At 41.1% G+C, this 18,131-nt stretch overlaps 1 protein-coding gene across 1 annotated transcript in view; it reads right to left on the reverse strand.

Moving 5' to 3' along the window:
• The window catches only part of LOC310648174 (telomere-associated protein RIF1-like), a gene marked incomplete at both ends in the record, with an annotated part of 63,778 nt that extends 63,096 nt beyond the window's left edge, over window positions 1-682 (reverse strand). The window contains 1 exon segment of the mRNA XM_083375911.1: window positions 579-682. Coding sequence (XP_083232037.1) covers window positions 579-682 — 104 coding nt within the window.
• Between the last annotated feature and the right edge of the window lie 17,449 nt (window positions 683-18,131).

Below are 18,131 nucleotides of genomic sequence, written 5' to 3' on the forward strand. Positions count from 1 at the left end.
CCAAAAGCTTCCCCAGTCGAATTGCTGCGATTCAGAAGAGAAAAACTAATTCGAATAGTATGTCAGAAAATTTCCTGCAACCATGTCAAAAAAAAGCCACCCTTAAAAACTTGCTTTTCTACAGCATTTTACAAAAAGCACCGAATCCGTTGGCACGTTTAAAAATCGAAGAAATAAAAAATGAACAGAAAGCGCGAGAGTTGTAGAACTTTTGGCAGCCCCAAGGGGATAAAGTTTTAACCTCTCCCCCTTTTTCATTAAAGAACGAAAGACCAAAAAACAAAAAAACACCCCAATTTCCGAGGAGGACATTGGGCAAAAGAAAAGAAATCCGAGGTGGCGATTTGCTCAGGATGCTGCGCTGCAATAGTCACCCGTTGGATTCGGCAAAGAGGTGCCTGGATTACGTGCACCATTTGGTCAATGTATCGCCTTCCCGGACAGTCCGTAGGGGCACCAAGAAGAGCGCCACCCCCTAAACAAACAAAAATATCCTGTACAGCCGTGGTCAGAGGGACGCCGCCGGCACGTCTCGCGGCCAATCGCGGACAGCACAAGGAGTCACGGTCGGGACTCACTTCGCCAGGGTCAGCAACGCATCAGTCAGCGCCCCCAGCGAAGCGGCCGGGTCCTCGAGCTTCTCCAGCAAGGCCCGCAGGCTCGCACCCTCGCAGGGTCCCATCGCTGACTAACAGTTCCAGGGGAGAAAATGGCTATTATCTAGCCGCCCGTCCCCGTTCTCGAACGCGGCTCCAGCGCTCGCGTTCCTTTCCTCGCGGGCTAAGATGGCGAAGCGCGGAGCCGGAGCCTCGGGGTCAGCTCTCGCCCAATCAACGCGGGCAAAAAGCGGGAGGACTTAGGTTTTCTTTTCTTGATAGGGAACGCCAGGACTATTCCTGCTTCAGCTGCTTTTCTTCGAAGATCTTCTGGAATATGGAGTTCAGAGTGAAATGTAGGTACTCCAGAACAGGGTTTTTTAAAAAAAATTCTATATGATAATAAAGAATAGTTTTTAAAATTCTGTATCCTAGTACCGGAATTTATTTAAAAATGCTACTTTATTTAAAATTACACTTGTGAAGTACAATAATGCATTAACAAATGGTATAACTTCACTACTCTTCCCGTCTCTAAAAGTTAAGACTACCACAATTAATTTGACTGTCCAACTGTGTTGACCGTCTGGTGATGTCCATGTGTAGAGCCGTCTCTTGGGTTGTTGGAAAAGAGTGTTTGCTATGACCATCGTATTCTCTTGACAAAATTCTATCTGCCTGTGCCCTGCTTCATTTTGTACTCCAAGGCCAAACTTGCCTGTTATTCCAGTTATCTTTTGGCTTCCTACTTTAGCATTCCAATCCCCCATGATCATAAGGACATCATTTTTGGGTGTTAGTTCTATAAGGTGCTGTAGGGCTTCATAGAACCGGTCAATTTCATCCTCTTCAGCACCGGTGGTTGGGGCATAGCCTTGGACTACTGTGATATTGAATGGTTTGCTTTGGATTCGAACTGAGATCATTCTGTCTTTTTGGGGATTGTATCCCAGTATTGCTTTTCCTACTCTTTTAATGACTATGAAGGCTACTCCATTTCTTCTGAGGGATTCTTGCCCGCAGTAGTATACCTGATGGTCATCTGAATTAAATTCACCCATTCCTGTCCATTTTAGTTCGCTGATACCTAAGATGTCGATGTTCAGTCTTGTCATCTCTTGTTTGACCACGTTCAGCTTTCCTTGATTCATAGATCTTACATTCCATGTTCCTATGGAGAAAAAATCTTTACAGCATCAGACTTTCCTTTCACCACCAGACATATCCACAGCTGAGCGTCCTTTCGGCTTTGGCTTCATTCTTTCTGGCGCTACTAGTACTAGCCCTCTGCTCTTCCCCAGTAGCATATTGGACGCCTTCCGACCTGAGGGGCTCATCTTCCAGCGTCATATCGTTTTGCCTTTTGGTACTGTCCATAGGGTTTTCATGGCAAAGATACTGGAGTGGGTTGCCATTTCCTTCTCCAGTGGATCACGTTTTGTCAGAACTCACTGCTATGACCTGTCCGTCTTGGGTGGCCCTGCACGGCATAGCTCATCGCTTCATTGAATTATGCAAGCCCCTTCGCCACGACAAGGCAGTAATCCATGAAGGGGGAGAAGCTCTATACAGTCAGTAAAAACAAGACCAGGAGCTGACTGTGGCTCAGACCATGAGCTTCTTGTTGCAAAGTTTAGGCTTAAATTAAAGAAAGTAGGGAAAAGCGCTAGGCCAGTCAGGTATGAATTAAATCATATCCCTGTTCAATATACAGTAGAGGTGACAAATAGATTTAAGGAATTAGATCTGATAGACAGAGTGCCTGAAGAACTATGGATGGAGGTTCACAAGATTGTACAAGAAGTAGCAACCAAAACCATTCCAAAGAAAAAGAAATGCAAGAAAGCAAAATGGCTGTCTGAGGAAGCTTTGCAAATAGCTGAGGAAAGGAGGAAAGCGAAAGGCAAGGGAGAAAAAGAAAGATACGCCCAATTAAATGCAGAATTCCAAAGAATAGCTAGAAGAGATAAGAATGCCTTCTTAAATGAACAATGCAAAGAAATGGAAGAAAACAATAGAATAGGGAGGACCAGAGATCTTTTCAAGAAAATTGGAGAGATGAAGGGAACGTTTAATGCAAAAATGGGCATGATAAAGGACCAAAATGGCAGGGACCTAACAGAGGCAGAAGAGATTAAGAAGAGGTGGCAAAATTACACAGAAGAACTATACAAGAATGCGCTTAACGTCCCTGATAATCACAATGAGGTGGTCACTGACCTCGAGCCAGACATCCTAGAATGTGAAGTGAAGTAGGCCTTAGAAAAGCTGAGCAACAACAAAGCTAGTGGAGGTGACAGTATTCCAGCTGAGCTATTCAAAATCTTAAAAGACGATGCAGTAAAAGTGCTACACTCAATTTGCCAGCAAATTTGGAAAACACAACAGTGGCCACAGGATTGGAAAAGATCAGTTTACATTCCAATTCCAAAGAAAGGCAGTGCCAAAGAATGTTCAAACTATCGCACCATTGCACTCATTTCTCATGCTAGTAAAGTTATGCTTAAAATTCTACAGCAGTATGTGGATCGAGAACTACCAGAAGTACAGGCAGGATTTCGAAGAGGCAGAGGAACTAGAGATCAAATTGCTAACATACACTGGATCATGGAGAAAGCTAGAGAGTTCCAGAAAAACATCTACTTCTGCTTCATTGACTATGCTAAAGCCTTTGATTGTGTGGATCATAACAAACTGTGGCAAGTCCTCAAAGAGATGGGCATACCAGACCATCTTATTTGTCTCTTGAGAAACCTATATGTGGGCCAAGAAGCAACAGTGAGAACTGGACACAGAACCACTGATTGGTTCAAAATTGGGAAAGGAGTCCGGCAAGGCTGTATACTGTCACCTTGCCTATTTAACTCATGAGAAAGGCAGGGCTAGATGAATCAAAAGTTGGAATTAAGATTGCCGGAAGAAACATCAACAACCTAAGATATGCAGATGATACCACTCTAATGGCAGAAATTGAAGAGGAACTAAAGAGCCTCTTGTTGCGAGTGAAGAAGGAGAGTGCGAAACTTGGGTTGAAACTAAACATTAAGAAAACCAAGATCATGGCATCTGGCCCTCTCAATTCCTGGCAAATAGATGGGGAAGAAATGGAGGTAGTGACAGATTTTATTTTCCTGGGCTCCAAGATCACTGCAGATGGGGACTGTAGCCAAGAAATTAAAAGACGCTTGCTCCTTGGGAGGAAAGCCATGGCAAATCTAGACAGCACACTAAAAAGCAGAGACATCACCCTGTCAACAAAAGTGCGTATAGTCAAGGCTATGGTCTTCCCAGTTGCAATGTATGGCAGTGAAAGCTGGACCATAAGAAAGGCTGAGCGCCAAAGAATTGAAGCCTTTGAACTATGGTGCTGGAGAAGACTCCTGCAAGTCCCTTGGACTGCAAGGCGATCAAACCGGTCAGTCCTAGAGGAGATCAACCCTGACTGCTCTTTAGAAGGCCAGATCCTGAAGCTAAAACTCAAATACTTTGGCCACCTAATGAGAAGGAAGGACTCACTGGAGAAGAGCCTAATGCTTGGAAAGATTGAGGGCAATAGAGGAAGGGGACGACAGAGAATGAGGTGGCTGGATGGAGTCACTGAAGCAGTAGGCATGAGCTTAAATGGACTCCAGAAGATGGTAGAGGACAGGAAAGCCTGGAGGAACGTTGTCCATAGGGTCGCAATGGGTTGGACACGACTTCGTAACTAACAACAACAAAAATTTTGATTCTCATTGCTTTTTCTTAACTAGATTCTTTTTGAACTACGAATCTCTTGTGGAAAGTGGCTTATCGAGTTCCATGTCTCCTCTGTCTTTTACTGAATCTGTACTCACAATTATGAGTCAGAGTGCCATGTACTTGGAAAATAAGAATTATCTGTGGCGAATGTGGAGTATTATAGTTAACCCATTAATTGCTGCAGGATGAACCGAACGCCGGGTTAAGGTGCCCGATGCCGACGCTCATCAGACCCCAGAAAAGGTGTTGGTTGATATAGACAGCAGGACGGTGGCCATGGAAGTCAGAATCCGCTAAGGAGTGTGTAACAACTCACCTGCCGAATCAACTAGCCCTGAAAATGGATGGCGCTGGAGCGTCAAGCCCATACCCAGCTGTCGCCTGCAAAACACACCCTGGGGGCTAGGCCGCGATGAGGAGGGCCGCCGCGGTGGGCTTTGAAGCTTAAGGCGCGGCCCCGGGTGGAGCTGCCGCTGGCGCAGATCTTGGTGGTAGTAGCAAATATTCAAGCAAGAACTTTGAAGGCCGAAGTGGAGAAGGGTTCCATGTGAACAGCAGTTGAACATGGGTCAGGCGAGCACCATTCCAAAGGGACAGGCGATGGCCTCCGTCGCCCTCGGCCTATCGAAAGGGAATCGGGTTCAGATCCCCGAATCCTGTTGTGATTCAGTGTCAGCCTGTGGGTTCGGCAGTTGAATCGGACAATTCTGAGGAGGAGGAGGAGGGGATTGGAGAGCCTGCAGAGGACAGTTCTGAGGCATCGCAGAGCTCTCAGCCAGGCCCCTCCCATCTGGTTCAGACCCAGCTGTGTGAGCCTGACAGCTTGGACAAAGAATATGTGTTTGTTTTTCGAATTTGACCTCTATCTGAAATGATCACTTTTCATGCTATAAGCAGTTTTTCCTAACAAATGCAAGATATAACATGGGCTATCTCCGCAAGGAAACATGAGATCTGCAAACGTTATGGTTTTTTGGACTTCGGGGAGGATGGGGAACATGAATATGTGATTGTTTTTCGAATTTGAGCTCTTTCTGTAATGGGCACTTTTCATACTATAAGCAGTTTTTCCTAACAAATGCAAGATATAACATGGGCTATCTCCGCAAGGAAACATGAGATCTGCAAACGTTATGGTTTTTTGGTCTTCGGGGAGGATGGGGAACATGAATATGTTTTTGTTTTTCGAATTTGAGCTCTTTCTGCAATGGGCACTTTACATGCTATAAGCACTTTTTCCTAACAAATGCAAGATATAACATTGGCTATCTCCGCCAGGAAACATCAGATCTGCACAACTCATGGTTTTTTGGTCTTCGGGGAGGCGGGGGAACATGAAAATGTGTTTGTTTTTCGAATTTGACCTCTATCTGAAATGATCACTTTTCATGCTATAAGCAGTTTTTCCTAACAAATGCAAGATATAACATGGGCTATCTCCGCAAGGAAACATGAGATCTGCAAACGTTATGGTTTTTTGGTCTTCGGGGAGGATGGGGAACATGAATATGTTTTTGTTTTTCGAATTTGAGCTCTTTCTGCAATGGGCACTTTTCATGCTATAAGCACTTTTTCCTAACAAATGCAAGATATAACATTGGCTATCTCCGCAAGGAAACATCAGATCTGCACAACTCATGGTTTTTTGGTCTTCGGGGAGGCGGGGGAACATGAAAATGTGTTTGTTTTTCGAATTTGACTTCTATCTGAAATGGGCACTTTTCATGCTGTAAGCAGTTTTTCCTAACAAATGCAAGATATAACATGGGCTATCTCCGCAAGGAAACATGAGATCTGCAAAAGTTATGTTTTTTTGTTCTTCGGGGAGGATGGGGAACATGAATATGTGTTTGTTTTTCGAATTTGACCTCTATCTGAAATGAGCACTTTTCATGCTCTAAGCAGTTTTTCCTAACAAATGCAAGATATAACATCGGCTATCTCCGCAAGGAAACATCAGATCTGCTCAACCCATGGTTTTTTGGTCTTCGGGGAGGAGGGGGAACATGAATATGTGTTTCTTTTTCGAATTTGAGCTCTTTCTGCAATGGGCACTTTTCATACTATAAGCAGTTTTTCCTAACAAATGCAAGATATAACATGGGCTATCTCCGCAAGGAAACATCAGATCTGCACAACTCATGGTTTTTTGGTCTTCGGGGAGGTGGGGGAACATGAAAATGTGTTTGTTTTTCGAATTTGACCTCTATCTGAAATGGGCACTTTTCATGCTGTAAGCAGTTTTTCCTAACAAATGCAAGATATAACATGGGCTATCTCCGCAAGGAAACATGAGATCTGCAAAAGTTATGTTTTTTTGTTCTTCGGGGAGGATGGGGAACATGAATATGTGTTTGTTTTTCGAATTTGACCTCTATCTGAAATGAGCACTTTTCATGCTCTAAGCAGTTTTTCCTAACAAATGCAAGATATAACATCGGCTATCTCCGCAAGGAAACATCAGATCTGCTCAACCCATGGTTTTTTGGTCTTCGGGGAGGAGGGGGAACATGAATATGTGTTTCTTTTTCGAATTTGAGCTCTTTCTGCAATGGGCACTTTTCATACTATAAGCAGTTTTTCCTAACAAATGCAAGATATAACATGGGCTATCTCCGCAAGGAAACATGAGATCTGCAAACGTTATGGTTTTTTGGTCTTCGGGGAGGATGGGGAACATGAATATGTTTTTGTTTTTTGAATTTGAGCTCTTTCTGCAATGGGCACTTTTCATGCTATAAGCACTTTTTCCTAACAAATGCAAGATATAACATTGGCTATCTCCGCAAGGAAACATCAGATCTGCACAACTCATGGTTTTTTGGTCTTCGGGGAGGCGGGGGAACATGAAAATGTGTTTGTTTTTCGAATTTGACCTCTATCTGAAATGGGCACTTTTCATGCTGTAAGCAGTTTTTCCTAACAAAAGCAAGATATAACATGGGCTATCTCCGCAAGGAAACATGAGATCTGCAAAAGTTATGTTTTTTTGTTCTTCGGGGAGGATGGGGAACATGAATATGTGTTTGTTTTTCAAATTTGACCTCTATCTGAAATGAGCACTTTTCATGCTCTAAGCAGTTTTTCCTAACAAATGCAAGATATAACATTGGCTATCTCCGCAAGGAAACATCAGATCTGCACAACTCATGGTTTTTTGGTCTTCGAGGAGGACGGGGAACATGAATATGTGATTGTTTTTCGAATTTGAGCTCTTTCTGTAATGGGCACTTTTCATACTATAAGCAGTTTTTCCTAACAAATGCAAGATATAACATGGGCTATCTCCGCAAGGAAACATGAGATCTGCAAACGTTATGGTTGTTTGGTCTTCGGGGAGGATGGGGAACATGAATATGTTTTTGTTTTTCGAATTTGAGCTCTTTCTGCAATGGGCACTTTTCATGCTATAAGCACTTTTTCCTAACAAATGCAAGATATAACATTGGCTATCTCCGCCAGGAAACATCAGATCTGCACAACTCATGGTTTTTTGGTCTTTGGGGAGGCGGGGGAACATGAAAATGTGTTTGTTTTTCGAATTTGACCTCTATTTGAAATGATCACTTTTCATGCTATAAGCAGTTTTTCCTAACAAATGCAAGATATAACATGGGCTATCTCCGCAAGGAAACATGAGATCTGCAAACGTTATGGTTTTTTGGTCTTCGGGGAGGATGGGGAACATGAATATGTTTTTGTTTTTCGAATTTGAGCTCTTTCTGCAATGGGCACGTTTCATGCTATAAGCACTTTTTCCTAACAAATGCAAGATATAACATTGGCTATCTCCGCAAGGAAACATCAGATCTGCACAACTCATGGTTTTTTGGTCTTCGGGGAGGCGGGGGAACATGAAAATGTGTTTGTTTTTCGAATTTGACCTCTATCTGAAATGGGCACTTTTCATGCTGTAAGCAGTTTTTCCTAACAAATGCAAGATATAACATGGGCTATCTCCGCAAGGAAACATGAGATCTGCAAAAGTTATGTTTTTTTGTTCTTCGGGGAGGATGGGGAACATGAATATGTGTTTGTTTTTTGAATTTGACCTCTATCTGAAATGAGCACTTTTCATGCTCTAAGCAGTTTTTCCTAACAAATGCAAGATATAACATCGGCTATCTCCGCAAGGAAACATCAGATCTGCACAACTCATGGTTTTTTGGTCTTCGGGGAGGATGGAGAACATGAATATGTGATTGTTTTTCGAATTTGAGCTCTTTCTGCAATGGGCACTTTTCATACTATAACCAGTTTTTCCTAACAAATGCAAGATATAACATGGGCTATCTCCGCAAGGAAACATGAGATCTGCAAACGTTATGGTTTTTTGGTCTTCGGGGAGGATGGGGAACATGAATATGTTTTTGTTTTTCGAATTTGAGCTCTTTCTGCAATGGGCACTTTTCATGCTATAAGCACTTTTTCCTAACAAATGCAAGATATAACATTGGCTATCTCCGCAAGGAAACATCAGATCTGCACAACTCATGGTTTTTTGGTCTTCGGGGAGGCGGGGGAACATGAAAATGTGTTTGTTTTTCGAATTTGACCTCTATCTGAAATGGGCACTTTTCATGCTGTAAGCAGTTTTTCCTAACAAATGCAAAATATAACTTGGGCTATCTCCGCAAGGAAACATGAGATCTGCAAAAGTTATGTTTTTTTGTTCTTCGGGGAGGATGGGGAACATGAATATGTGTTTGTTTTTCGAATTTGACCTCTATCTGAAATGAGCACTTTTCATGCTCTAAGCAGTTTTTCCTAACAAATGCAAGATATAACATCGGCTATCTCCGCAAGGAAACATCAGATCTGCTCAACCCATGGTTTTTTGGTCTTCGGGGAGGAGGGGGAACATGAATATGTGTTTCTTTTTCGAATGTGAGCTCTTTCTGCAATGGGCACTTTTCATACTATAAGCAGTTTTTCCTAACAAATGCAAGATATAACATGGGCTATCTCCGCAAGGAAACATGAGATCTGCAAACGTTATGGTTTTTTGGTCTTCGGGGAGGATGGGGAACATGAATATGTTTTTGTTTTTCGAATTTGAGCTCTTTCTGCAATGGGCACTTTTCATGCTATAAGCACTTTTTCCTAACAAATGCAAGATATAACATTGGCTATCTCCGCAAGGAAACATGAGATCTGCACAACTCATGGTTTTTTGGTCTTCGGGGAGGAGGGGGAACATGAATATGTGTTTCTTTTTCGAATTTGACCTCTATCTGAAATGGGCACTTTTCATGCTGTAAGCAGTTTTTCCTAACAAAAGCAAGATATAACATGGGCTATCTCCGCAAGGAAACATGAGATCTGCAAAAGTTATGTTTTTTTGTTCTTCGGGGAGGATGGGGAACATGAATATGTGTTTGTTTTTCAAATTTGACCTCTATCTGAAATGAGCACTTTTCATGCTCTAAGCAGTTTTTCCTAACAAATGCAAGATATAACATTGGCTATCTCCGCAAGGAAACATCAGATCTGCACAACTCATGGTTTTTTGGTCTTCGAGGAGGATGGGGAACATGAATATGTGATTGTTTTTCGAATTTGAGCTCTTTCTGTAATGGGCACTTTTCATACTATAAGCAGTTTTTCCTAACAAATGCAAGATATAACATGGGCTATCTCCGCAAGGAAACATGAGATCTGCAAACGTTATGGTTGTTTGGTCTTCGGGGAGGATGGGGAACATGAATATGTTTTTGTTTTTCGAATTTGAGCTCTTTCTGCAATGGGCACTTTTCATGCTATAAGCACTTTTTCCTAACAAATGCAAGATATAACATTGGCTATCTCCGCCAGGAAACATCAGATCTGCACAACTCATGGTTTTTTGGTCTTTGGGGAGGCGGGGGAACATGAAAATGTGTTTGTTTTTCGAATTTGACCTCTATTTGAAATGATCACTTTTCATGCTATAAGCAGTTTTTCCTAACAAATGCAAGATATAACATGGGCTATCTCCGCAAGGAAACATGAGATCTGCAAACGTTATGGTTTTTTGGTCTTCGGGGAGGATGGGGAACATGAATATGTTTTTGTTTTTCGAATTTGAGCTCTTTCTGCAATGGGCACGTTTCATGCTATAAGCACTTTTTCCTAACAAATGCAAGATATAACATTGGCTATCTCCGCAAGGAAACATCAGATCTGCACAACTCATGGTTTTTTGGTCTTCGGGGAGGCGGGGGAACATGAAAATGTGTTTGTTTTTCGAATTTGACCTCTATCTGAAATGGGCACTTTTCATGCTGTAAGCAGTTTTTCCTAACAAATGCAAGATATAACATGGGCTATCTCCGCAAGGAAACATGAGATCTGCAAAAGTTATGTTTTTTTGTTCTTCGGGGAGGATGGGGAACATGAATATGTGTTTGTTTTTCGAATTTGACCTCTATCTGAAATGAGCACTTTTCATGCTCTAAGCAGTTTTTCCTAACAAATGCAAGATATAACATCGGCTATCTCCGCAAGGAAACATCAGATCTGCACAACTCATGGTTTTTTGGTCTTCGGGGAGGATGGAGAACATGAATATGTGATTGTTTTTCGAATTTGAGCTCTTTCTGCAATGGGCACTTTTCATACTATAAGCAGTTTTTCCTAACAAATGCAAGATATAACATGGGCTATCTCCGCAAGGAAACATGAGATCTGCAAACGTTATGGTTTTTTGGTCTTCGGGGAGGATGGGGAACATGAATATGTTTTTGTTTTTCGAATTTGAGCTCTTTCTGCAATGGGCACTTTTCATGCTATAAGCACTTTTTCCTAACAAATGCAAGATATAACATTGGCTATCTCCGCAAGGAAACATCAGATCTGCACAACTCATGGTTTTTTGGTCTTCGGGGAGGTGGGGGAACATGAAAATGTGTTTGTTTTTCGAATTTGACCTCTATCTGAAATGGGCACTTTTCATGCTGTAAGCAGTTTTTCCTAACAAATGCAAGATATAACATGGGCTATCTCCGCAAGGAAACATGAGATCTGCAAAAGTTATGTTTTTTTGTTCTTCGGGGAGGATGGGGAACATGAATATGTGTTTGTTTTTCGAATTTGACCTCTATCTGAAATGAGCACTTTTCATGCTCTAAGCAGTTTTTCCTAACAAATGCAAGATATAACATCGGCTATCTCCGCAAGGAAACATCAGATCTGCTCAACCCATGGTTTTTTGGTCTTCGGGGAGGAGGGGGAACATGAATATGTGTTTCTTTTTCGAATTTGAGCTCTTTCTGCAATGGGCACTTTTCATACTATAAGCAGTTTTTCCTAACAAATGCAAGATATAACATGGGCTATCTCCGCAAGGAAACATGAGATCTGCAAACGTTATGGTTTTTTGGTCTTCGGGGAGGATGGGGAACATGAATATGTTTTTGTTTTTTGAATTTGAGCTCTTTCTGCAATGGGCACTTTTCATGCTATAAGCACTTTTTCCTAACAAATGCAAGATATAACATTGGCTATCTCCGCAAGGAAACATCAGATCTGCACAACTCATGGTTTTTTGGTCTTCGGGGAGGCGGGGGAACATGAAAATGTGTTTGTTTTTCGAATTTGACCTCTATCTGAAATGGGCACTTTTCATGCTGTAAGCAGTTTTTCCTAACAAAAGCAAGATATAACATGGGCTATCTCCGCAAGGAAACATGAGATCTGCAAAAGTTATGTTTTTTTGTTCTTCGGGGAGGATGGGGAACATGAATATGTGTTTGTTTTTCAAATTTGACCTCTATCTGAAATGAGCACTTTTCATGCTCTAAGCAGTTTTTCCTAACAAATGCAAGATATAACATTGGCTATCTCCGCAAGGAAACATCAGATCTGCACAACTCATGGTTTTTTGGTCTTCGAGGAGGACGGGGAACATGAATATGTGATTGTTTTTCGAATTTGAGCTCTTTCTGTAATGGGCACTTTTCATACTATAAGCAGTTTTTCCTAACAAATGCAAGATATAACATGGGCTATCTCCGCAAGGAAACATGAGATCTGCAAACGTTATGGTTGTTTGGTCTTCGGGGAGGATGGGGAACATGAATATGTTTTTGTTTTTCGAATTTGAGCTCTTTCTGCAATGGGCACTTTTCATGCTATAAGCACTTTTTCCTAACAAATGCAAGATATAACATTGGCTATCTCCGCCAGGAAACATCAGATCTGCACAACTCATGGTTTTTTGGTCTTTGGGGAGGCGGGGGAACATGAAAATGTGTTTGTTTTTCGAATTTGACCTCTATTTGAAATGATCACTTTTCATGCTATAAGCAGTTTTTCCTAACAAATGCAAGATATAACATGGGCTATCTCCGCAAGGAAACATGAGATCTGCAAACGTTATGGTTTTTTGGTCTTCGGGGAGGATGGGGAACATGAATATGTTTTTGTTTTTCGAATTTGAGCTCTTTCTGCAATGGGCACGTTTCATGCTATAAGCACTTTTTCCTAACAAATGCAAGATATAACATTGGCTATCTCCGCAAGGAAACATCAGATCTGCACAACTCATGGTTTTTTGGTCTTCGGGGAGGCGGGGGAACATGAAAATGTGTTTGTTTTTCGAATTTGACCTCTATCTGAAATGGGCACTTTTCATGCTGTAAGCAGTTTTTCCTAACAAATGCAAGATATAACATGGGCTATCTCCGCAAGGAAACATGAGATCTGCAAAAGTTATGTTTTTTTGTTCTTCGGGGAGGATGGGGAACATGAATATGTGTTTGTTTTTTGAATTTGACCTCTATCTGAAATGAGCACTTTTCATGCTCTAAGCAGTTTTTCCTAACAAATGCAAGATATAACATCGGCTATCTCCGCAAGGAAACATCAGATCTGCACAACTCATGGTTTTTTGGTCTTCGGGGAGGATGGAGAACATGAATATGTGATTGTTTTTCGAATTTGAGCTCTTTCTGCAATGGGCACTTTTCATACTATAACCAGTTTTTCCTAACAAATGCAAGATATAACATGGGCTATCTCCGCAAGGAAACATGAGATCTGCAAACGTTATGGTTTTTTGGTCTTCGGGGAGGATGGGGAACATGAATATGTTTTTGTTTTTCGAATTTGAGCTCTTTCTGCAATGGGCACTTTTCATGCTATAAGCACTTTTTCCTAACAAATGCAAGATATAACATTGGCTATCTCCGCAAGGAAACATCAGATCTGCACAACTCATGGTTTTTTGGTCTTCGGGGAGGCGGGGGAACATGAAAATGTGTTTGTTTTTCGAATTTGACCTCTATCTGAAATGGGCACTTTTCATGCTGTAAGCAGTTTTTCCTAACAAATGCAAAATATAACTTGGGCTATCTCCGCAAGGAAACATGAGATCTGCAAAAGTTATGTTTTTTTGTTCTTCGGGGAGGATGGGGAACATGAATATGTGTTTGTTTTTCGAATTTGACCTCTATCTGAAATGAGCACTTTTCATGCTCTAAGCAGTTTTTCCTAACAAATGCAAGATATAACATCGGCTATCTCCGCAAGGAAACATCAGATCTGCTCAACCCATGGTTTTTTGGTCTTCGGGGAGGAGGGGGAACATGAATATGTGTTTCTTTTTCGAATGTGAGCTCTTTCTGCAATGGGCACTTTTCATACTATAAGCAGTTTTTCCTAACAAATGCAAGATATAACATGGGCTATCTCCGCAAGGAAACATGAGATCTGCAAACGTTATGGTTTTTTGGTCTTCGGGGAGGATGGGGAACATGAATATGTTTTTGTTTTTCGAATTTGAGCTCTTTCTGCAATGGGCACTTTTCATGCTATAAGCACTTTTTCCTAACAAATGCAAGATATAACATTGGCTATCTCCGCAAGGAAACATGAGATCTGCACAACTCATGGTTTTTTGGTCTTCGGGGAGGAGGGGGAACATGAATATGTGTTTCTTTTTCGAATTTGACCTCTATCTGAAATGGGCACTTTTCATGCTGTAAGCAGTTTTTCCTAACAAAAGCAAGATATAACATGGGCTATCTCCGCAAGGAAACATGAGATCTGCAAAAGTTATGTTTTTTTGTTCTTCGGGGAGGATGGGGAACATGAATATGTGTTTGTTTTTCAAATTTGACCTCTATCTGAAATGAGCACTTTTCATGCTCTAAGCAGTTTTTCCTAACAAATGCAAGATATAACATTGGCTATCTCCGCAAGGAAACATCAGATCTGCACAACTCATGGTTTTTTGGTCTTCGAGGAGGATGGGGAACATGAATATGTGATTGTTTTTCGAATTTGAGCTCTTTCTGTAATGGGCACTTTTCATACTATAAGCAGTTTTTCCTAACAAATGCAAGATATAACATGGGCTATCTCCGCAAGGAAACATGAGATCTGCAAACGTTATGGTTGTTTGGTCTTCGGGGAGGATGGGGAACATGAATATGTTTTTGTTTTTCGAATTTGAGCTCTTTCTGCAATGGGCACTTTTCATGCTATAAGCACTTTTTCCTAACAAATGCAAGATATAACATTGGCTATCTCCGCCAGGAAACATCAGATCTGCACAACTCATGGTTTTTTGGTCTTTGGGGAGGCGGGGGAACATGAAAATGTGTTTGTTTTTCGAATTTGACCTCTATTTGAAATGATCACTTTTCATGCTATAAGCAGTTTTTCCTAACAAATGCAAGATATAACATGGGCTATCTCCGCAAGGAAACATGAGATCTGCAAACGTTATGGTTTTTTGGTCTTCGGGGAGGATGGGGAACATGAATATGTTTTTGTTTTTCGAATTTGAGCTCTTTCTGCAATGGGCACGTTTCATGCTATAAGCACTTTTTCCTAACAAATGCAAGATATAACATTGGCTATCTCCGCAAGGAAACATCAGATCTGCACAACTCATGGTTTTTTGGTCTTCGGGGAGGCGGGGGAACATGAAAATGTGTTTGTTTTTCGAATTTGACCTCTATCTGAAATGGGCACTTTTCATGCTGTAAGCAGTTTTTCCTAACAAATGCAAGATATAACATGGGCTATCTCCGCAAGGAAACATGAGATCTGCAAAAGTTATGTTTTTTTGTTCTTCGGGGAGGATGGGGAACATGAATATGTGTTTGTTTTTCGAATTTGACCTCTATCTGAAATGAGCACTTTTCATGCTCTAAGCAGTTTTTCCTAACAAATGCAAGATATAACATCGGCTATCTCCGCAAGGAAACATCAGATCTGCACAACTCATGGTTTTTTGGTCTTCGGGGAGGATGGAGAACATGAATATGTGATTGTTTTTCGAATTTGAGCTCTTTCTGCAATGGGCACTTTTCATACTATAAGCAGTTTTTCCTAACAAATGCAAGATATAACATGGGCTATCTCCGCAAGGAAACATGAGATCTGCAAACGTTATGGTTTTTTGGTCTTCGGGGAGGATGGGGAACATGAATATGTTTTTGTTTTTTGAATTTGAGCTCTTTCTGCAATGGGCACTTTTCATGCTATAAGCACTTTTTCCTAACAAATGCAAGATATAACATTGGCTATCTCCGCAAGGAAACATCAGATCTGCACAACTCATGGTTTTTTGGTCTTCGGGGAGGTGGGGGAACATGAAAATGTGTTTGTTTTTCGAATTTGACCTCTATCTGAAATGGGCACTTTTCATGCTGTAAGCAGTTTTTCCTAACAAATGCAAGATATAACATGGGCTATCTCCGCAAGGAAACATGAGATCTGCAAAAGTTATGTTTTTTTGTTCTTCGGGGAGGATGGGGAACATGAATATGTGTTTGTTTTTCGAATTTGACCTCTATCTGAAATGAGCACTTTTCATGCTCTAAGCAGTTTTTCCTAACAAATGCAAGATATAACATCGGCTATCTCCGCAAGGAAACATCAGATCTGCTCAACCCATGGTTTTTTGGTCTTCGGGGAGGAGGGGGAACATGAATATGTGTTTCTTTTTCGAATTTGAGCTCTTTCTGCAATGGGCACTTTTCATACTATAAGCAGTTTTTCCTAACAAATGCAAGATATAACATGGGCTATCTCCGCAAGGAAACATGAGATCTGCAAACGTTATGGTTTTTTGGTCTTCGGGGAGGATGGGGAACATGAATATGTTTTTGTTTTTTGAATTTGAGCTCTTTCTGCAATGGGCACTTTTCATGCTATAAGCACTTTTTCCTAACAAATGCAAGATATAACATTGGCTATCTCCGCAAGGAAACATCAGATCTGCACAACTCATGGTTTTTTGGTCTTCGGGGAGGCGGGGGAACATGAAAATGTGTTTGTTTTTCGAATTTGACCTCTATCTGAAATGGGCACTTTTCATGCTGTAAGCAGTTTTTCCTAACAAAAGCAAGATATAACATGGGCTATCTCCGCAAGGAAACATGAGATCTGCAAAAGTTATGTTTTTTTGTTCTTCGGGGAGGATGGGGAACATGAATATGTGTTTGTTTTTCAAATTTGACCTCTATCTGAAATGAGCACTTTTCATGCTCTAAGCAGTTTTTCCTAACAAATGCAAGATATAACATTGGCTATCTCCGCAAGGAAACATCAGATCTGCACAATTCATGGTTTTTTGGTCTTCGAGGAGGACGGGGAACATGAATATGTGATTGTTTTTCGAATTTGAGCTCTTTCTGTAATGGGCACTTTTCATACTATAAGCAGTTTTTCCTAACAAATGCAAGATATAACATGGGCTATCTCCGCAAGGAAACATGAGATCTGCAAACGTTATGGTTGTTTGGTCTTCGGGGAGGATGGGGAACATGAATATGTTTTTGTTTTTCGAATTTGAGCTCTTTCTGCAATGGGCACTTTTCATGCTATAAGCACTTTTTCCTAACAAATGCAAGATATAACATTGGCTATCTCCGCCAGGAAACATCAGATCTGCACAACTCATGGTTTTTTGGTCTTTGGGGAGGCGGGGGAACATGAAAATGTGTTTCTTTTTCGAATTTGACCTCTATTTGAAATGATCACTTTTCATGCTATAAGCAGTTTTTCCTAACAAATGCAAGATATAACATGGGCTATCTCCGCAAGGAAACATGAGATCTGCAAACGTTATGGTTTTTTGGTCTTCGGGGAGGATGGGGAACATGAATATGTTTTTGTTTTTCGAATTTGAGCTCTTTCTGCAATGGGCACGTTTCATGCTATAAGCACTTTTTCCTAACAAATGCAAGATATAACATTGGCTATCTCCGCAAGGAAACATCAGATCTGCACAACTCATGGTTTTTTGGTCTTCGGGGAGGCGGGGGAACATGAAAATGTGTTTGTTTTTCGAATTTGACCTCTATCTGAAATGGGCACTTTTCATGCTGTAAGCAGTTTTTCCTAACAAATGCAAGATATAACATGGGCTATCTCCGCAAGGAAACATGAGATCTGCAAAAGTTATGTTTTTTTGTTCTTCGGGGAGGATGGGGAACATGAATATGTGTTTGTTTTTTGAATTTGACCTCTATCTGAAATGAGCACTTTTCATGCTCTAAGCAGTTTTTCCTAACAAATGCAAGATATAACATCGGCTATCTCCGCAAGGAAACATCAGATCTGCACAACTCATGGTTTTTTGGTCTTCGGGGAGGATGGAGAACATGAATATGTGATTGTTTTTCGAATTTGAGCTCTTTCTGCAATGGGCACTTTTCATACTATAAGCAGTTTTTCCTAACAAATGCAAGATATAACATGGGCTATCTCCGCAAGGAAACATGAGATCTGCAAACGTTATGGTTTTTTGGTCTTCGGGGAGGATGGGGAACATGAATATGTTTTTGTTTTTCGAATTTG

Source organism: Vipera ursinii, assembly GCF_947247035.1.
Source record: "Vipera ursinii genome assembly, chromosome: 17".
Lineage (NCBI taxonomy): Eukaryota > Metazoa > Chordata > Lepidosauria > Squamata > Viperidae > Vipera > Vipera ursinii.